Here is a 22,150-nt window from a genome sequence, read left to right as displayed (position 1 = left end):
TCAATACAATCTGCGGTTTCATCTTTGAAAACGTGTCCATGTTGTTTTTCTCCATTTTTTTTTCCTTCTCGAAATTGCAAAGTGTGACGAAGCGAGACTCGCATTCCTAAAAAGCGAAGGACGTTCCGTTTCCACAGGAGAATCCTTTCCACTCGACTGCCTCCCTCTGAACCTCTTAACAAGTGAACCAGAGGAGGACTGTTCTGCTTGGTAGTCAAAGGGCTCATAACTCATCCTCCTCCTTCTTTCTCTGTAGTCTGACTGATTAGAGATAGAGACGTCCCTCCCCCTCTCTTGTTCCACCCTGTCGCTGGGCAGTTAAGGAGATGTGTGGGAGAGCAACATAATCGTTCCTGTTTAATATTATACTATGACTCAAACCCAGGGGAGAGGGAGTGTGGAAGGGATGCGCATGACTAACGCAAAAACACCAAGAGGATTCGCCAAAATAGATGTGTAATACGACTGACGTCAGTGTTTTTAATGAAATGCTTCGCCAAAAAAACCTAAGCTTCCTTAAACAAGTTTCACATGTGACACGTGAGAATCACGCATGTACGAGCGCACGTGGGATCAAACACATCAAGTGCTCCGAGAGCTCGTTCCAAACTTGATCTTCCACATTTGAAAGCGACGTGGCTGTCCTGTAACTCAGGGGTTCCCAAACTTTTCAGGCCAGGGCCCAGAAAATAAGGCGTCAGAGAGCCGCGGCCCAATGCACATCGTCGGGCTTTTTTTTTTCTTTTTTTTTTGCCAGGCGACCGATTTTTTAAGCCAAATATCACTTCAATCCTATTAAGTTAGTTCAAGTTAGTTATTCATTTATATGTGCTATTTATGAGAGGGCTAACTTGTTGCAAAATAATAATGATAATAATCATAGCCTCATTAAAATACTATTGTTGCTTCGGTTGTTTTCAGCGTTTTATGTGCATAATCTGTTATTTAGTTTGAAATGTTCGTTGAAATAAGTAGATTTTTCGTTTTTGTTTATTTATTAAGTTAATATAAAACCATATAGTCACATTTTAGAATACAATAGAATAGAATTTTAGAATACAACTAGAAACACTGTCCTGGCCTGCTTCTAAGTTCAGTGGCCTGACAAAATATTTTTTTTTTTTTTTTTTTTTTTAATCATCTCGCGGCCCACCCGTGGCTGCTCGCGGCCCACCTTTGGGTCGCGACCCCGACTTTGGGAACCACTGCTGTAACTTACTGTAAGGGTGAATGAATGAATGATCATTACATTCATATAGCGCTTTTTCTAGACACTCAAAGCGCCCCCCCCGTCCCCCGTCCCCCCCACACACACACACACACAATGTAGGGTGGAAATTGCCTCGTTCACCACCACTGCCTGGGTAGATTATTCTATACGTGACTTGAGTTTTTCTGATGTGGAGACGATGAAGACCGTTCGGTACTCAACAGACATTTCACACTGCGTCTCCGTGTTGTATTTACAGCTACACCGCCGTCACACCCGTCTGGCCTCACAGTCTCCTCAAGAGAAACAAAATATCTGTCCTTCGTCCTTCAACCAAGGTGCGTGAACTGGAAAAAACGTATCAAGGGAGGAAGATTCTCCAAAAGTAACTCTTTGGAGGCCGATGGATGTTCTAAAAACAATGCTCTTCATTCATACAACTAAAATGGACGCTTTTCAGCAACATACCTTCATCAAATCGAATGCATTATCAAATTGTGTCCATGGGCTTCACAGATCAAGAAGAAACATCACAATAGATCCACAATAAAAAAAAAAAAACCCATAAAGTCCACAATTTAACAAACAGGGTTACATGACAAGGAAAGATCCATTTAAGATATATTGTTCTTTATTTGTCATGTAACCCTGATGAAGGCATGTTGCCGAAACGCGTTGGTTTTAATTGTATGAATATAAAGAGCATTATTTTTTAGAACATCCATTGTTCTCCCCTCACAGTATCCTCACAGAGAGCCTTAGCTTTGACCAGAAACAAAAAAAGAGGTATTTCTAAGTACAGTATCTTATCAAGAGGAAAGATGCGAGTCCCGTCGAAAACAAGCGGAGTGATCAATGTCAGGTGGCTCTCTTTCCAGTCTCTCTATGAAACACAAATGTCCAAAGTGTTATTGTAACACGACTCGACTCGGTTAGATCCACGGAAGGCCCGTCGATACCGTGAGCCTCTGTGGAAGCAGCCACCCGTCCTGAGAGCCACGGAAGGTCCCCGGATTCTACGAGGGTTGAGGGACTGGATCAGCTGGGGGGGGGGGGGGGGGGGGGGGAGAGAGACAAAAGTTCAACATTATTAACTCTTTTTCAGGAGTACGTTTTCTCAGAACAATTCTTATCAGCGAACTTCTATCACGCAAAACTTCAACAGCCAGTAGCGATTGTGACGAACGTCCAATTCTCTGAATTCTAGAAAGGGTTAACATGTTGAACATTCACGTGGTCAGAGGATTCCATCAGTGGTTTCTATCCATCCTCCCTGACAGCTGTAATACATACAGGTGGTTGATGTGTAATACATACAGGTGGTTGATGTTGTTGTAACATCAACAATACTCAAATTGCATTGTTTAATCTTCCACTAAATATACAGGGCCGGACCTGGCACATTTAGTGGCCTAGGCAAACACGCCCCCCCCCCCCCCCCCCCCCCCCCCCCCCATAAACTTCTTAACAGTTCTACAGTACTAAGTAGTGCACCTTTATTTATTACAAACAAGAACAAGAGCTAAGAAATGCAATATATATATATTAATTATATATATATTAGGTTATTATATTATTTGTATAGTACTTTTCACAATCACAAGGTGCTTCACAGAATTAAAAGCAAAAGGCAATAAAACAGACAACACAGCAGCTACTGTAACAGCATCAAGTAAAAGCAAAGCTTTTATTTTTTTTAAACAAGCAACATCACACAAGAGGAGCGCTCAGTATAACAGCAGGACCTCAAGTGTGATATTGCTCTTATACAACAGTGCCATTTATTATTTAACAGTAATAAGCGACAACAGAGTATGATTTGTTTGTATATTTAATCATTTATTTAGCTCCGCCAACAAACAGTTCCACAACTGTGCTCTTGAACTTGGACCGTTGCCACTTGCCAGGCAATCAGAACACAAACATTTTCCTGCACAGCTTGCTACTTTGTAGGACTACACACACACACACACACACACACACACACACACACACACACACACACACACACACACACACACACACACACACACACACACACACACACACACACACACACACACACACACACACACACACACACACACACACATTAGAACACCTGTGTTAATGTAGCCTAATTAATGGTTATTAATAGAACGCCTGTGTTAATGAAGCCTAATTAATTGTTATTAATAGAACACCTGTGTGGCGGAGTGATACATATACCGGTAGTTAAAAGTCCCAGTTCTGTTATACTGAATATCAGCACTCATGGAATGAGTGACTTGGTTGGAACTAACTGTTATATCATTCTTGTATGAAAGGTGCTACACAAATAACTTTGATTCTTCTTCTTCTTATTATCGTTTGAATGGCCTTCCGCTCAGATCCTATCTTTTCACTACTGTATATTGTTGGTGTGTTCAACCAATCAAATCCTTTTCACCAATTGTGTGGTTTCCAATCAAATCCCCTCTTTTCACAATCTATTGCCTTGTCTCCATTAGCTATGTACAGCCTGGCTGGGGCTAGCCATGGTCTAGCACGGTATGGTATGGTTGGGTTTGCGTCTCCATTGCATAAACTCTCCGCTTGCTAGGCAACCTTTTAAAATTCACACCAACAACAACTGTGGTACACCGACTGCCACGACCGTGGAGTCAGAGCTGCCCCACGACGCACGGCGGACGCGGCAACGGAGAAGCGCTGGTGAAGGGTGATGTTGTGAGCGCTCGAACCCCCCGAAGGTGCAGACATTATGTCTTAGCTTTTCTCGTAAATTGGCGAGAGAGAGGAAAATAAGATACAATGTCCACGTAGCTCCTTTCCAACAACTATTTCGGCACACTAAACTCAAGTGGTGTACACAGACACTTGTCGGTGGTGAAAATAGGGAAGGAGCTGTTAGTATGGCCACGTCCCCACTTATGTAGAGGGGCGGATGTGGGTGTGGCCAGGTGGATGGGTGTGTACATGTGAAGAAATGTATTCAGTATTAGATTGATATGGGATAGGGTTCCAATAGAGCAGAGCGTAAGCTATACGATAATATAACTGTGGTACACAAGCTAAACCATGACTCGTCAGATTTGATTAAAACAGGACAAAAACGATTTCTTGATTCAGAACAATTTGATCATGTATGAAGTAACAAAGCATTCAATGCAAATGGTTGATTTGAATTTCAAGGACTTTTTAAGCAACTTGTTAAAGAATGGGCTGTTTTCAAGGAATTCCAGGCCTTGACTTAAAAAAGAAAAAAAAAATCAAGCACTTTAAGCACTTCAAGGACCTTGTGCGAACCCTGTAAAACTCACCGACTCCAGAGAGATCCACGGTCTCTGCGCAGCCCAGGAAGCGTGCTACGTGGGGGGTGCATGAGGCGGGCGAGGTCTGGTTCTCTCTCAGACAGCGCTCGAACTCCTGAAACTGCTGGGAGCAGTCTGTGCGGATCTTCTGGATCACGGGGCTACAACCAAAGATAGGGTTAACAAACAAGACTCAACAACACACATGCTTTACAATGCTCTGTGTGTGTGTGTGTGTGTGTGTGTGTGTGTGTGTGTGTGTGTGTGTGTGTGTGTGTGTGTGTGCGTGCGTGCGTGTGTGTGTGTGCGCGTGTGCGTGCGTGTGTGTGTGTGTGTGTGAGGATATCATAATAATTATTGCATGTAGGATTTCTAGCCATGGCTAATTTGCAACCCCTGTCCCTGGTTTGGCTTTTCTACTTAAAAGTGATCACTACATATCATCATTACCAAAAGTACATTAGTTAAAATGAGCACATAATAAGTAGACAAGACATTCTTTACATGATCATAGAATAATTACAATAATTACATTACAGTCATTTTACATGTGTTGCGTATGACATGTGCATCCCTGATTCATGGCAATATATGTGTACTGTATGTGCATAATGTTTATAGGTGTGTGTGTCCATGTGCATGTGAATGCGTGTACTGTAGTCTTATGTAGTAATATGTATGTGTCTTTATCTATGCATGTCTGTTCCTCTAGCTGTGTGTACATGTCTATGTGTGTCTGTTCCTCTAGCTGTGTGTACATGTCTAGTGTGTCTGTTCCTCTAGCTGTGTGTACATGTCTATGTGTGTCTGTTCCTCTATCTGTGTGTACATGTCTATGTGTGTCTGTTCCTCTATCTGTGTGTACATGTCTATGTGTGTCTGTTCCTCTAGCTGTGTGTACATGTCTATGTGTGTGTCTGTTCCTCTAGCTGTGTGTACATGTCTATGTGTGTCTGTTACTCTATCTGTGTGTACATGTCTATGTGTGTCTGTTCCTCTAGCTGTGTGTACATGTCTATGTGTGTCTGTTCCTCTAGCTGTGTGTACATGTCTGTGTGTGTCTGTTCCTCTAGCTGTGTGTACATGTCTAGTGTGTCTGTTCCTCTAGCTGTGTGTACATGTCTATGTGTGTCTGTTACTCTAGCTGTGTGTACATGTCTGTGTGTGTCTGTTCCTCTAGCTGTGTGTACATGTCTAGTGTGTCTGTTCCTCTAGCTGTGTGTACATGTCTATGTGTGTCTGTTCCTCTATCTGTGTGTACATGTCTATGTGTGTCTGTTCCTCTAGCTGTGTGTACATGTCTATGTGTGTCTGTTCCTCTAGCTGTGTGTACATGTCTGTGTGTCTGTTCCTCTATCTGTGTGTACATGTCTAGTGTGTGTGTTCCTCTAGCTGTGTGTACATGTCTATGTGTGTGTGTTCCTCTAGCTGTGTGTACACGTCTAGTGTGTCTGTTCCTCTAGCTGTGTGTACATGTCTGTGTGTGTCTGTTCCTCTAGCTGTGTGTACATGTCTGTGTGTCTGTTCCTCTAGCTGTGTGTACATGTCTGTGTGTGTCTGTTCCTCTAGCTGTGTGTACATGTCTGTGTGTCTGTTCCTCTAGCTGTGTGTACATGTCTATGTGTGTGTTCCTCTAGCTGTGTGTACATGTCTAGTGTGTCTGTTCCTCTAGCTGTGTGTACATGTCTAGTGTGTCTGTTCCTCTAGCTGTGTGTACATGTCTAGTGTGTCTGTTCCTCTAGCTGTGTGTACATGTCTATGTGTGTCTGTTCCTCTAGCTGTGTGTACATGTCTATGTGTGTCTGTTCCTCTAGCTGTGTGTACATGTCTGTGTGTGTCTGTTCCTCTAGCTGTGTGTACATGTCTAGTGTGTCTGTTCCTCTAGCTGTGTGTACATGTCTATGTGTGTCTGTTCCTCTATCTGTGTGTACATGTCTGTGTGTGTCTGTTCCTCTAGCTGTGTGTACATGTCTAGTGTGTCTGTTCCTCTAGCTGTGTGTACATGTCTATAGAAGCCAGAATCGAACCGGGAACCTTCTGATTACCAGACGACCGCTCTATCTCCTGAGCCACTGTCGCCCCATGTCTATGTGTATGTATGAGTGTACAGGAGCATGATCAGTTATCAGTGATCAATGATCATCGCATGATTGGTTTTGTTTCAGTCTGTAAAATGTATCCCTTTTTTACTGAAAAGTATGACTGACTGAACGTGATTTTACGCTCTGCCACCCTGCAGTTGCCGCTTACTTACTGATGCATATTACAACACGCGAATATGATTGTAATCCCTTACTTACTGTGAGGCTGTACAGTGTCCGACCTTCATCTTGAGCTCTTCACACTGCTGCTGCCACGTCGAGGGGTTGGACGCCACGCACGAGCCGTACTCCTCCATCTCTTTATGGCAGAACTGGGCCGTGATGTCCATAGCGGCCTGCCTGAGAGAACATGGACAATAGAGACACACTAGTCAACGGACAATAGAGACCAGCCCAGTACGTTGTTGTCATTAGCCTCATGATGACTACAGCCGTGTTCCATATAATAACGACGAGCGATACAGGGCTCTATTTTGGCGAGTGCGCTGACACGAATTACAGTAAAGTTTGTATAATATTGTATATTTTGTTTAGTGTTTGGACTTTTTTCTTTTTACTGTATGAAGCACATTCCCAGGGGGCTCATACAGTAATGTACATGTACTTTATACGTGATCAATAAAACAAAACTTGAACTTGTTTATCCCTTGTTGTGTGGTGTTGGGGTCTGCAGGACCCGTTCTTTCTCAATGTTTACTAAAAGATAAATGATACAATTGATTATTTGTTCAATCTTCATTCAACCATTTTCTGTGAATATATATATATATATATATACAAGAACACATTTTCATTGAGTGCACAAGTAAACATTTAACAAAAAGGTTCACTGTGTAGTGTACCTTCACTGTCTGCCTCCACCTTGTTTAAGATGAATAAACATGATTTATTCCATTCATGTCTTGATTATAATGAATTATAAAAAATTTTACAGACATCATTTTATCACAAAAAAGGAATAGCACTTTTATTGATAATGTGATCTTGCAGAAGTAAATGGCTAATATTAACCATAGATGCTGTCTATATTGCTTGTAATTGAGATACAGTTAACATCTGTATAAATTGTTATCATTCATTGTTTTAAAATCGCAATACTGTTGTGGGTCCACCACACCCCCAAAACAGTGGGCGAGTAAAACAAAAACACGCAAACACCACACAAGGGTTAATAATTACAATTTAGCCATAACCATAGTTCTCAGCTGAAAACAATATTTGCATAATGCAGTCATGCACCCAAACACTTGTGTACTAGTATTTCTCTTACATGTTTATGAAGCTGTACGAAGCCCTGTTCCAATGAACTAACGAATAGTGGAGGTTATAATGGCAGTGTTCTTGCATGTGGAGCCATGTCTGTACTGTACTACCGCATAGCATCCGATTGGAGGACAATGTCAAACCCCTTGAGCGCTTTTTACGTTCTATTGGTTTAAGGTTATGTCAATCTCATGTTTTGGTCACGCCCCAATCGCGACCGCCTTTCATTTCTTAAAGGGACAGTTCACCCGAGGCATAACAAGGGTACCGTTATAATTCTGGTAGATGTTTGTTTCCATTGTTTTTGTAAAAACAACCCTTAACACAGTTATTGTTTGTTGTTTTGGAAACATTGAAACATTTAATCCTCGGTTGTACTCGACTTGTTTTGTTTATGATTGATGATTATCATTGTGCCGTCACCGTGGATACATGCATCGTCTGGCATAATAATAAGACTACGACAGCAAAAGAGGACGTGACTTTGCGTGCTGACGTATGCGGAAGCAGCCGCGCGAGACACCGAGGAGCGATTCAGACAAACGGGAATCCGGACACTGTAGTGTGGGACCGACAACAACTGGACCGCGTTCAACTGTCCCCGCGCCGTCTCACGACACCAAGGGGGAGGCGGAGGAGAGAGGAGGGGGCCCGCCGGGGTGAAGGAACGGAACGAACGATGGACGAGACGACGAAAGGAGGGAACAGGAACACTATGGCTGGGCCGGGCGAACTGCTGCCAACGGCCCCCTCTGTGGTGATGAACCAGCAGCAGGACAACGCCGCCGGTGACGACCTCGTGAGCTCCGTGACGCTCTGCCGGCGACGGCCCCGGTTGTTACACGGCACCGTGCTCCCGTTCCTGCTCGTCCTCTACCCGGGCTGGCTGTACCTGTGGACGGGGGTCTACGGTGCCAACGAGTATCCAGAGGCGGGCCTGCTGGCGCTCGCCGCCATCGGGATCGCGCACGTTCTGACGGCGCTGTCCGGTTATTGGTCCGTGCACGCGCACTGTTGGCTCACCTGCTCCAAGGTAAACACGCGCGCACGCACGCACATACAGTCACACACACGTACACACACGTACACACACAGACACACACACACACACGACTGGACTGACGTTTGGTCTTCCCACTACAAGGGTGAAACAGCAGTGACATCTGTCATCATCACCAGTCAGCATCACTGCACTCACTGCAACATCCATCTCCTGGTTTGGTGATAAGGAGAGCACTCAGGGAATTAGTATGATTAGATTAAAATGTATTGTCATCATACAGCACAAGTACAGTACAACGAAAAGAAGTTTGGCATCCAACCAGAGTGCAAATGTAACCATAAAGTGCATTAGTAATATACAATGTACAGGTGATTAAACTGGGTATAAAATATATGAATGAGGCGGCTGGGTGGCGCAGCGGATATTGCGCTTGTCACCAGCGCAAGAGACACTGGGTTCGCCTCCGGCTTGGGCCGGCCGTCATACTAACTCAATTGGCAGAGTTAGCGGGTGGGAAGTCGATGGGTGGTAATCTGGACGTTGTGGACAGCGACTCCTACAGGTCGGTTGGGGGACGCCTGCACAGCAGAGACAGGAAAATGGCGGGGGTATAGTGTGTGAGCCTCCCACACGTTACACCTCGCCAAATGAGAGTCCGCGCTGGCAGGTGAAAAGATGTGACTGGCTGCCTACACGTGTATCGGAGGGGACATGTGATGCAAGGCTTCTATCCTCCCTACAACCGGCCAGTGGGGGGCATTGCATATGCGAGCAACGTTCAAGACAGGGGAGGGGAGAATTGGCACGGCTAAATTGGGATGGGAGACAAAATAGAAAAAGTGGATACAAAAAAAAAAATATATATATATGAATGAGTTCTATCGATGTATGTACAGAGTTGTAGTATTAATAAATTGTACAGCGGCGGCTAGGTGGTGTAGTGGGCAAGGCGCTCGCCACAAATGCAGGAGACGCTGGGTTCGAGCCCAGCTCTCCGCATTGCTATCAGCTTGGCTGGTCGTTCATACTAATACAATTGGCAGTATTAGGGGGTGGGAAGCTGATGGGTGGGGATCAGACGTTGTGGACAGCGACTCCTACAGGTCGGTTGGTGCGCCTGCGCAGCAGAATCAGGAAGCGACGGGGGCGGCGTGTCCCTCCCACGCAGACCCCCGCCGCTGAGAGATCGCGCTGTGCAGGTGAAAAGATGCGACTGCTGCTTCCTCGAGTACCGGAGGGGACTCGTGATGTAAGGCTTGGTCCACATTGCAGCCGGCTTGTGGAAGGCATGGCCTAACAGCGTTCGAGACAGGGGAGGGTAGAATTGGACGATACGAAATTGGGATGGTAGAAAAATAGAAAATGGGAGAAAAAAGTAGATCAAAATTTTTTTTTAAATTGTACAGCGACGCAGGTATGAAGACACTATGGTAGTAAGTCATACTGGCCAGCAGCGTAACTAGTAAGAGTAGGTAAGGGATATACAGATATAGATATAGTATCTACAGATATGTTAAAAAGGATTATATGCAGGTATGTACAGACGTATGTGTTTAATTGCCCTATCATGCTGAATAGTACACATTTAGATCTCTATGTTTTTTCCCTGTCAAAGGGTTGCACCTGCCCTGTGGAGGTGCACGTCTGTGATTGTCATACGTTTGGAGAAACGTGTAGATGCTCAATATTTTGCACCTTAATAAAAAAAATTACACCGTAAAATGTAATTCCTCCGGTTTTCAAGAATGTGCTGCTGTTTCAAACAGCCGCATGGAAAGCAGCAGTGAAGGTGCAAACTATCTGGAACGACATAATGTCCAGATGTCCAGTGTGAACCTGTTTTCACCCGTTTCATTTTGTGTACACACAGGAACCAGACCCAGGCAGGGCTACCCTGGCCAAGGTAGTGCCCACTCCCAACAACGGCTCTGCGGAGCTGGTGACTCTCCAGAGGGACCAGGTCAGCTCTACTTCTTATTATTCTCTCCTCCCAAGTCGTCTTCCCGGAGTCCTGCCTCACCTGGCTTGAGTCTTGAACACTAAAGATGAGATGAGATGAGATATTCCTTTATTGGTCCCCTTTGGGGAAATCATAGCATCACAGGTATGGGCAGGGTAATAGTAGAAACTAGAAAGACATAACTATAGGCAATAAAATTAGATTGGAATATAAAAGTAAGAGAAAAATATACAGTGTAAACAAAGGTGCAGATGATGGTCTGTATGCCTTATCAGTTATAATATGCGTTTCTTTCAATAAATGTAGGCAATCAATTTTTTTTATCTGAATATATACGGGTATATATATATTACTATGGGTAAAAGTAAACGGTATATACACAAGGTGCAATATAGTATACACAAGGTACCCTAACTGACATGATATACGTCATACGCTGTAGTCCGTGCAGGTTTTGGTGGTCAAGAGTCAAGACACACTTGAGTGTCAAGTCGGTTCTGTGATGCAAACCCTGGTCAGTTATCCAAATGTTGGTTTGCGCGGCACAGTGCCGGGCTTCAAATCCCAGCAGGGGGCCTTTCTGTGTGGAGTTTGCATGGGGTTCTTCTAGGAATGGCCGTGAGTAACTGATAACTTGAGTACCGGTACTCTCCGTTTCAACTGAACTTGAGTGGTTTTTGAGGATGCTTGATTCTTACCACCAAATACGTCATCCACCAAAAGTGCCTGTTTGTACCAATGAAACAGAAAACTCGCTTTGAAATCTCGCTCTGAAATCCTGCGAGGCGTGAGTTGTAGTAGGAAGCTGGAAGCTGTGGAGCATGGATAGTACACTTAACATTACCACGCAAAGTTTGTTGGCTTAGCGTTATCTAAAAGATAAAAACAGCGTTTATTAATTTCCAACAAGTGCCAACAACATGTCGCCCACTTTGCGTAGCGTTCATAGACTACTATTGATACGGACACGCCGTTCCATGTGTGGAGAGACCTGCTGCAGACAGAGTGGAGGTAATGTAATTATTACAAATGGTAAGTAACTGACTGTTTTGACTGACAATACACATTAATCATCGGCTATATTGCTGTGCATTGTTATGTCCGCGGAACGAGACATAATAAAATCGGTAGCGTGTGTGTGTTTTTATTCATTCATTCAAACCTTTATTTATTCTCGAAAGAACAATTGAGGTCACCCTCATTGTCGAGACTTTACAGACATTTCAATGCATACATTTAATAATAACAATATAATAATAATAATAATAAATGTGAATAACTATCTATATAGCACTTTTCACACATGGACCGCAGACCGCAGTCCAGAGTGCCCCACAGCAATTAGTATAAAATGAGCATAGGCATAAAATCGGCACACAGTTGACAGAATAAAAACAATGCATAAATTGCAGACATAAGAATAGGTATAAAAGACAATGAAAGTAGTGCAACAAGTGTGTGTGACTGTGCAATATCTGGTTATTGCTGTTGCCATGCGCTTTAAGATGCCTTCTAAAAATAAATTTCCCTAAACAATATGCTCAGCACTACTCGAGTAATTCATGCAAGTACTTGATCTGGGAGAACATTACTCGTGCCCATCACTGGTTTCCTCCGGGTACTCCAGTCTCCTCCCACACCGAAGGACACGCGCTACAGCAGGTTTCATGCCACAATGTCTGACCAATGAGTGTCTGACTCCCACCTAAACTACACGGACTACAACGCATAACGAATTATGTATATCACGCCAGTTAGGGTACCTAACTACCTACTGCACCTGTGTGTGTATACTGTACTTACCGGTACTCATAGTATATATTTAGATTCTAGTGTTTATTGTAGGGCTGACCCCTATTAGTCGACTAATCGGTCGAAAGGAGCCGTAGTCGACTAGCCAACCTCTTAGTCGAATACAAAAAAATAATTATAATTTTTTTTATCATTCTTTCCAAAAGAAAAGAGGCCTAGAAGCATGGCTAACGCTAATGTCACCATACCAGAGGCTAACTGCCTACGAAAACCGGCACAGAGGCACTGAAAGAGGATTTCCCCCATCTAATGAACACACTAGACTAGACAAATATCAAGATGTATCCATCAGTGGACCAATTGCATCCTTTTGCAGACTCCTACAGACATTAAGCACCCCCCACAGCCCAAATGGAATGATAAAAAATTGGGAGAAAAAAAGATTTACTTAAAAAAAAAAATGTATTGATCTTTTTCCCCCTCCATTTTCCTCAGATTTTCTCCCATCCCAATGTTAGTCGTTATGCCAACTCCCAATCCCCTTCCTGGTCGCTGCGCACTTACCCCCCACAGTCAGATCATCTGGGAGAGTGGAGGCTATCACGTGCTTCCTCCGACACACGTCCAGACGGTCCAGCCAATCAACCGCTTCTTTTCACCTGGCAGCGCGGATATTCTCCGAGAGGGCGTAGCGTGTGGAAGGATCACACTATCCCACTCAGGTCCCATCCGTGCTTAGCAGGCGCCCCGACCGAACTGTAGGAGTCGCTGTTTACAACGACCCGGACCCACCCCGCCAGCTTCTCCCACCCTCTAATACTGCCAATTGTATTAGTGTGAACGGCCAGCCAAGCTGGTGACAACCCCGGAGCTGTTAGCTGGATTCGAACAGGCGAATCCAGCTCACAGCTCCGGGGTTGGTGACGAACGCAATCTCCGCTACACCACCTAACCGCCCGATTTACTTTTTTTTTTTAAACATACCTTTATTTTTATTTATTTTTTAGTCTACCAATAGTCGACTAACGTCAAATTTTGGCCAATCATAGTCGACCATCCAAATCCTTAGTCGGGACAGCCCTAGTTTATTGTAACCATATTGGGATGTATAATATAACTGATGGAGCATACAGACCCTCACCTGCACCTTTGATCACACTGCCTACTTGCTCACATGCGTATATTCAGAGTTAATTATATTGTTTACACTGCCTATTTTAACTTTTCTACTGTACTATAATTGTATTGCCTGTATTTATGTCTTCTACTATTTGGCTAGCCATACCACTGAAGAAGGACATTGTCCGAAACATGTCTGCTTTTGATTCAGGCTGCCATTAAAAAACATTGAACCTGTGAGTGCTGGTCCGGCTACCCTGCTTTGATATACTGAACTTTATGGGATTACAGCACCCAGTGTGAGAACTTGTGAGCGCGGTCTAACTTGACTATATGTCTTCTACTATTACCTGTACCACCCCTCCCTCATGCTGCTATGATGCCTGAATTTCCCCAAGGGGATTAATAAAGGAATATTTTATCTTATCTCACTGTCCTTGACCAAGGTACTGGCGTTGGTCTCCGGGCACCGCACTATGTGTGTTGCTGCCCCCACTGCTCCTAAATAGTCAGTCTGGGTCAAATGCAGAGGACGGATTTCCCCCAAAGGACATTAATAAAGGTTCACCTTAACTTAACTTTCATACCGTTACTGGCCGCTGGCCTACTACACACACATCATGGCTACAGTGCAGGTGACATTGAACAGAGCCCGGGTTTCGCTGTTCTCATTTAGAGCGTGGGTTATTCCACAGGGAAGGAGTCGTGTTAGCCGAATACTCTGTTGCTTCTAGCGCACCGTGAACCACTAAAGCTGTTCTTGGTTTAGTGTTCTTTATTATAATTAAAAAGACTAATTGTAGTCAACGAGAAATTAATTGGCTTACACTCATTTACAAAACCCTCCTTGGTCTGACCCCTCCTTATTTGACACACACCTGTTAAAATTGTCATCTACTCCCTGTAACACCAGAGCTGCTATAGAAACTGAGAGCATTTTCCCAAATTCAATTCCTCTCCCTCATCTTTCTCACCTTGTTTCCGCGCAAACGCAGGATGACAACGGCGACGAGATCCTGTCCTTTGAGTTCCAGAAGATCCGCTACATCTTCGACAGCCAGGAGAAGAAGTGTTTCCTCCCGGTGGCCTTCCCCATCACCCAGCCCATGGGCTACTTCCAGGCCTGGCGCGGCTACCAGGAGGAGCCCGACCTGCGGGCGGCAGAGAAGCGCTACGGCACCAACCGCGCCGAAATGATGGTGCCCGATTTCCTGGAGCTCTTCAGAGAGAGAGCCACCGCTCCCTTCTTTGTGTTTCAGGTGTGTGTGATGGGGATGAGCATCGGTTTTCTAATATTCGAATAGTCATTACATGTCTCCAAAAAAAATATTTGTCCTTGTTTTTACCAGAACCTACAGTACACTGTGTAGTGTATTGAGAGGGGACCCTATTAACTGTTACACCGCTAAACGGCATGCTGGGCACAGCTCGTTAGCTAGCCAGGTAGCATAACCGTCTGTTAACAGCTGGGAGAACAGAAAAGAGAGATGGAGAAAGAGAGACCGGAGACGTTACAATTAACACAACATTATGCATACTTTGACAATAAATAAAATAATAATTTGTTCTTACTTGCTTGCCTGGGTAAATAAAGGTAAAGTAAATGTTAAAAAAAAAAAAAATGAAAACCGATACCGATATTTTCCGATATCACATTTGTATGCCAATATCGGCCGATAATATCGGTAGGCCGATAATATCGGACATCCCTAGCTACAACCTCTGCCTCAGGTGTTCTGCGTGGGGCTGTGGTGTCTGGACGAGTACTGGTACTACAGTGTCTGTGCCCGTGTGAACGTGTGGCCTCTCTTCCTCAGGTGTTCTGCGTGGGGCTGTGGTGTCTGGACGAGTACTGGTACTACAGTGTCTGTGCCCGTGTGAACGTGTGGCCTCTCTTCCTCAGGTGTTCTGCGTGGGCCTGTGGTGTCTGGACGAGTACTGGTACTACAGTGTCTGTGCCCGTGTGAACGTGTGGCCTCTCTTCCTCAGGTGTTCTGCGTGGGGCTGTGGTGTCTGGACGAGTACTGGTACTACAGTGTCTGTGCCCGTGTGAACATGTGGCCTCTCTTCCTCAGGTGTTCTGCGTGGGGCTGTGGTGTCTGGACGAGTACTGGTACTACAGTGTCTGTGCCCGTGTGAACGTGTGGCCTCTCGTCCTCAGGTGTTCTGCGTGGGGCTGTGGTGTCTGGACGAGTACTGGTACTACAGTGTCTGTGAACGTGTGGCCTCTCTTCCTCAGGTGTTCTGCGTGGGGCTGTGGGGTGTCTGGACGAGTACTGGTACTACAGTGTCTGTGCCCATGTGAACGTGTGGCCTCTCTTCCTCAGGTGTTCTGCGTGGGGCTGTGGTGTCTGGACGAGTACTGGTACTACAGCGTCTTCACGCTCTTCATGCTGGTGGCCTTCGAGGCCTCGCTGGTCCAGCAGCAGATGAGGAACATGTCCGAGATCCGTCGCATGGGGAACAAGCCCTACATGATCCAGGTAGGCCACCTCGCATGGGGAACAAGCCCTACATGATCCAGGTAGACCACCCCGCATGGGGAACAAGCCCTACATGATCCAGGTAGGCCACCTCGCATGGGGAACGAGCCCTACGTGATCCAGGTAGGCCACCCCGCATGGGGAACGAGCCCTACATGATCCAGGTAGGCCACCTCGCATGGGGAACGAGCCCTACGTGATCCAGGTAGGCCACCTCGCATGGGGAACGAGCCCTACATGATCCAGGTAGGCCACCTCGCATGGGGAACGAGCCCTACGTGATCCAGGTAGGCCACCTCGCATGGGGAACGAGCCCTACATGATCCAGGTAGGCCACCTCGCATGGGGAACGAGCCCTACGTGATCCAGGTAGGCCACCTCGCATGGGGAACGAGCCCTACGTGATCCAGGTAGGCCACCTCGCATGGGGAACGAGCCCTACATGATCCAGGTAGACCACCTCGTATGGGGACTCTAAAGATGCACTGTGGAACACGAGGACCGCAGAGGTTCTGCATAACATTTAAAGGTGTTTGGTCAGTAGGCTGGTAAAGATATGGCTCCTAAAATGTCTAAACGGAAGTACAGGAAGTACAGGCTTTCCGGTTTCGACAAAACAATTATAGAAACGTGTGAAGTGCACAATATTTCCTCGTTTAAGCCACTGCAACGGCTTTGCCTGAAGAATTTACTACATGACCGGGACGTTCTAGCTTGTTTGCCGACAGGATTCGGGAAAAGTTTGGTCCGTTCGGACTGGAGGCAGCTTCCAGGGGAAGTGCATACACCGGAAATTCTACCCCACAGACACTTTCGGCTGTAGTTCTTTACCAGGCTTTATCTCACGGAGATACAACTGGGAACGAGGTTATTTGGTCAGTAACGTGGGTCTTTCTGTGTGCGCTTTACAACAGGTATATCGTAACAGGAAGTGGAGACCTGCGTCCAGCGATGAGCTCGTTCCCGGAGACATCGTCTCAATAGGTAAAGTACCTCTCTGTCTCTAGATGTGGATGGATATATTTATATATACGGTAATAATAATTATATTTTATATATATATACACGGTATAGACAGCATTATTGTACATGCTATCATGCAGAGTTATATGGGTTATATTAGGGCTGGGCGATATGGAAAGGTGTATACGTATGTATATAGAAGTATTATATGCAGGTATATATTATATATATGCAGATATGGATATATATATATATATGCAGTAAATGTATACGGTATATACAGCACTATTGTACATGCTATCATACAGAGTTATACAGGTAGACTATAGTATGAGGTAGTTGTGATTATTGTGATTGCAGTGTAGGGCAGTTGGAGACAGTGAAAGCAGTAGGTAGGAGTGTATAGGCAACAGAGATGAAACGGTAGCAAGAAAAGACATTCAGAGAGGAAAATAAATGTGATAAATGTATATATATGGTATATATAGCACCATTGTACATGCATGAGTTATGTGTATACAGGTGCAGCTCAATAAATTAGAATATTGTGGAAAAGTCAATTTTTTTTCAGTAATTTAATTCAAAAAGTGAAACACTCCACAATATTCTAACTTATTGAGCTGCACCTGTATATCACCCCCCCCCCCCCCCCCCCCCCCCCCCCCCCCCCCTCAGGGCGTTCACCTCAGGACAACCTGGTACCGTGTGACGTGCTGCTGCTCAGAGGACGCTGCATTGTGGACGAGGCCATGCTGACGGGAGAGTCTGTCCCCCAGATGAAGGTTAGAGACCCTCTGAAATATATATATATATATATCATGATGGTGGTGGTGCATCAGTGTCCCTATGAACCTCATGCATATTTGTTCCATTCATGGTAATGCACATTTCCATAAAAGTATCATTTCATAATCAAAGCACCTCTCAGTTTGTACGTTTCCTTGAGGAAAAAGGAGCAGGAGGGGGAAATCGTATTTAGCCTGCCCCCTTACTCGAAACAATAAATAAACGATCGAGATCGATGGTCTGTCGATTACACATATTTAACAATCGATACTTAAAATAACATAAAAAAAATTAAAATAGTCATACAGAAACCTGTCACCCCTCGACTTCATGAAGTCTAATTGTTCTTTCTTTATACATTTTCTTGAACCGAAAGATATTTGTACAACTCTTTAAATCATTCTGTAGAGAATTCCACAGTTTTACGCCACATACTGAGATACACATCTGCTTTAAAGTAATGCTATTAAACTGCTGCTCACTGCATTATCATATTAACTTCTGTGATGTCCTTACTGTGTGTCCAGGAACCAATAGAGGACTTGGACCCAGAGCACATCCTGGACCTCCAGGCCGACTCCCGGCTCCACATCATCTCTGGCGGGACCAAGGTGGTCCAGCACAGCCCCCCTCTGAAGGCCAGCGCCGGACTCAAACGTCAGTGCATAACAACCCCTCCTCGCCTATCTGTTAAAACAACACTGATATAATCTCTCACGCGCATCCAGAACCTCTAAACCGCTTTGCACACATTCATTCAGTTTGACCGTTATTGAGAGTGAATTAATTTGAATGTGGCCACCAGTGATGTCATCGGAGACATTGAATCCTTGTGTTGGGTTAATTACAGCTCCATGAAATTGCAATATCTTGTTTTACGAGGAGTGCTACCATATAATTTTATTGAGCTGCTGTAATTAACACAACACAAGGACTCGATGTCCCCGATGACATCACTGGTGGCCATATTCAAACTCATTTACTCTTGATAACTGTCAAACTGAATGAATGCGCGCAAAAACTGTTTAGAGTTTTTGGACGTGTGAGATTATATGCAAAATAAATTGGCATTGTTTTATTTCTTTGGTGAAGTGCACCTTTAATTAACCCTTTCACTGCCACACGACAAAGGGTTAACCCTTTCACAACCACACTACAGACGGTTAACCTTCCGTAGTGTGGTAACAGTTAGCAGTGATTGAATCTACAGTATATATTCAACTCTGCCAAAAGAAGTTATGTGTTAATTAATTTAGCAGTGATTTAATCTACATATATTCAACTCTGCCAAAAGAAGTTATGTGTTCATTAATTTTCTCCTTTTCTTGTGCAGCTGTGGACAACGGATGCGTGGCCTACGTACTGAGAACAGGATTCTATACCTCCCAGGTGAGAAACTGATACGTTTAGTCCTCCTACCTTTCTTGTCTCCCTCCTTCATTTAATTTCAAACCTTTATTTAAACTTAAACTCATTTACAGTCACGTCATAACTCATGACAATAACATAATCATAACAATAAGAGACAACAAGACAAGGCAAAGATAACAAATAAATTAAAACACGTACAACTTGACAATGGTTGGAGATCAAGGTCTTAAACAGAAGGGAGAATCTCAAGCTTTAAGGACTGTTGGAGTTCATTCCATGAGCTAGAGCGCAACATAGCAAAATGCAGAATTACCCTGTTCAGAGCAAACTCAGGGGACCTTAAGGACCAGCTACTAGAATGGGTTACATAGGTACCACAATTCCATTCCAATAATGATGTATTATAAGGAGGTAGCTTACCAGTAAGGGCATTAAAAACAAATACCAGTGTTTGTTGCGCCTCTCCATCAGAGAGGACCAACCAACCTTCTCACGAAGGACACAGTGATGAGTGTCGTATCCGTCATTAGTGACGACAAGATATGATGAAAAGAAGAGACCGTAACCATGGAAACCATGATACATAAACAAACCACGTGCGTCTCCAGGGCAAGCTGCTGCGGACCATCCTCTTCGGAGTGAAGAGAGTGACGGCGAACAACATGGAGACGTTCATCTTCATCCTCTTCCTCCTGGTGTTCGCCATCGCCGCGGCGGGCTACGTGTGGGTGGAAGGTGGGTGGTGCTCAGAACGAGAGGTGGAGTTACCTACTGTAGTTACTGCTGCACACACAGAGAGAGAGAGGTGTAGTTACTGCTCCACACAGAGAGAGAGAGGTGTAGTTACTGCTCCACACAGAGAGAGAGAGAGAGGTGTAGTTACTGCTCCACACAGAGAGAGAGGTGTAGTTACTGCTCCACACAGAGAGGTGTAGTTACTGCTCCACACAGAGAGGTGTAGTTACTGCTCCACACAGAGAGAGAGGTGTAGTTACTGCTCCACACACACAGAGAGAGAGAGGTGTAGTTACTGCTCCACACAGAGAGAGAGAGGTGTAGTTACTGCTCCACACACACAGAGAGAGAGGTGTAGTTACTGCTCCACACACAGAGAGAGAGAGGTGTAGTTACTGCTCCACACACACAGAGAGAGGTGTAGTTACTGCTCCACACACAGAGAGAGAGAGAGAGAGGTGTAGTTACTGCTCCACACAGAGAGAGAGGTGTAGTTACTGCTCCACACAGAGAGAGAGAGAGGTGTAGTTACTGCTCCACACACACAGAGAGAGAGAGGTGTAGTTACTGCTCCACACACACAGAGAGAGGTGTAGTTACTGCTCCACACACACAGAGAGGTGTAGTTACTGCTCCACACACACAGAGAGAGAGGTGTAGTTACTGCTCCACACAGAGAGAGAGAGAGGTGTAGTTACTGCTCCACACACACAGATAGAGAGGTGTAGTTACTGCTCCACACACACAGAGAGAGGTGTAGTTACTGCTCCACACAGAGAGAGAGAGAGGTGTAGTTACTGCTCCACACACACAGAGAGAGAGAGGTGTAGTTACTGCTCCACACACACAGAGAGAGGTGTAGTTACTGCTCCACACACACAGAGAGGTGTAGTTACTGCTCCACACACACAGAGAGAGAGGTGTAGTTACTGCTCCACACAGAGAGAGAGAGGTGTAGTTACTGCTCCACACACACAGAGAGAGAGGTGTAGTTACTGCTCCACACACACAGAGAGAGAGGTGTAGTTACTGCTCCACACACACAGAGAGAGAGGTGTAGTTACTGCTCCACACACACAGAGAGAGAGGTGTAGTTACTGCTCCACACACACAGAGAGAGAGGTGTAGTTACTGCTCCACACACACACAGAGAGAGGTGGAGTTACTGCTCCACACAGAGAGAGGTGTAGTTACTGCTCCACACAGAGAGAGAGAGGTGTAGTTACTGCTCCACACACAGAGAGAGAGGTGTAGTTACTGCTCCACACAGAGAGAGAGAGGTGTAGTTACTGCTCCACACACAGAGAGAGAGGTGTAGTTACTGCTCCACACAGAGAGAGAGAGGTGTAGTTACTGCTCCACACAGATAGAGGTGTAGTTACTGCTCCACACACAGAGAGAGAGGTGTAGTTACTGCTCCACACACAGAGAGAGAGGTGTAGTTACTGCTCTACACACAGAGAGAGAGAGGTGTAGTTACTGCTCCACACACAGAGAGAGAGGTGTAGTTACTGCTCCACACAGAGAGATAGGTGTAGTTACTGCTCCACACACAGAGAGAGAGGTGTAGTTACTGCTCCACACAGAGAGAGAGGTGTAGTTACTGCTCCACACAGAGAGCGAGGTGTAGTTACTGCTCTACACACAGAGAGAGAGAGGTGTAGTTACTGCTCCACACACAGAGAGAGAGGTGTAGTTACTGCTCCACACACAGAGAGAGAGGTGTAGTTACTGCTCCACACAGAGAGAGGTGTAGTTACTGCTCCACACAGAGAGAGAGAGGTGTAGTTACTGCTCCACACACAGAGAGAGAGAGGTGTAGTTACTGCTCCACACACAGAGAGAGAGGTGTAGTTACTGCTCCACACAGAGAGAGAGAGGTGTAGTTACTGCTCCACACACAGAGAGAGAGGTGTAGTTACTGCTCCACACACAGAGAGAGAGGTGTAGTTACTGCTCCACACACACAGAGAGAGGTGTAGTTACTGCTCCACACACAGAGAGAGAGAGGTGTAGTTACTGCTCCACACACAGAGAGAGGTGTAGTTACTGCTCCACACACAGAGAGAGAGAGAGGTGTAGTTACTGCTCCACACAGAGAGAGAGGTGTAGT

The 22,150-nt window shown here is 45.1% G+C and overlaps 2 protein-coding genes across 3 annotated transcripts in view; one reads left to right on the top strand and one right to left on the bottom strand.

Moving 5' to 3' along the window:
- Positions 1-1,337: 1,337 nt before the first annotated feature.
- On the bottom strand, positions 1,338-7,941 carry chchd5 (coiled-coil-helix-coiled-coil-helix domain containing 5). The gene is made up of 4 exons (XM_084328842.1): positions 7,873-7,941; positions 6,801-6,941; positions 4,510-4,661; positions 1,338-2,252 (listed from the first exon to the last, which is right to left on the bottom strand). Coding segments are annotated over exons 1-4 (321 nt in total). The 5' UTR covers positions 7,875-7,941; the 3' UTR covers positions 1,338-2,226.
- A 463-nt stretch (positions 7,942-8,404) lies between these two features.
- atp13a1 (ATPase 13A1) overlaps positions 8,405-22,150 on the top strand; it is a 47,743-nt gene continuing 33,997 nt past the window's right edge. For both annotated transcript variants that reach the window (XM_084328868.1, XM_084328867.1), the window contains exons 1-9: positions 8,405-8,898; positions 10,739-10,828; positions 14,695-14,958; positions 16,027-16,182; positions 17,097-17,166; positions 17,821-17,927; positions 18,459-18,588; positions 19,265-19,320; positions 19,911-20,037. In XM_084328868.1, coding sequence (XP_084184994.1) covers positions 8,545-8,898; positions 10,739-10,828; positions 14,695-14,958; positions 16,027-16,182; positions 17,097-17,166; positions 17,821-17,927; positions 18,459-18,588; positions 19,265-19,320; positions 19,911-20,037 — 1,354 coding nt within the window. In that variant the 5' untranslated portion in view covers positions 8,405-8,544. The remainder of the gene's footprint in view (positions 8,899-10,738; positions 10,829-14,694; positions 14,959-16,026; positions 16,183-17,096; positions 17,167-17,820; positions 17,928-18,458; positions 18,589-19,264; positions 19,321-19,910; positions 20,038-22,150) is intronic.

The sequence above is a fragment of the Notolepis coatsorum genome, assembly GCF_963971535.1.
Source record: "Notolepis coatsorum genome assembly, chromosome: 14".
NCBI lineage: Eukaryota > Metazoa > Chordata > Actinopteri > Aulopiformes > Paralepididae > Notolepis > Notolepis coatsorum.
This window is presented reverse-complemented; position numbering and strand designations above follow the sequence as displayed.

What these genes read in the sequence shown, in the direction of transcription:
- chchd5 (XM_084328842.1), bottom strand. An exon ending in GGACACTGTACAGCCTCACA is followed by an intron (nt 4,662 to 6,800) that starts GTAAGTAAGGGA and finishes CTTTGGTTGTAG; the next exon opens with CCCCGTGATCCAGAAGATCC. An exon ending in CGTGGATCTCTCTGGAGTCG is followed by an intron (nt 2,253 to 4,509) that starts GTGAGTTTTACA and finishes CCCCCCCCCCAG; the next exon opens with CTGATCCAGTCCCTCAACCC.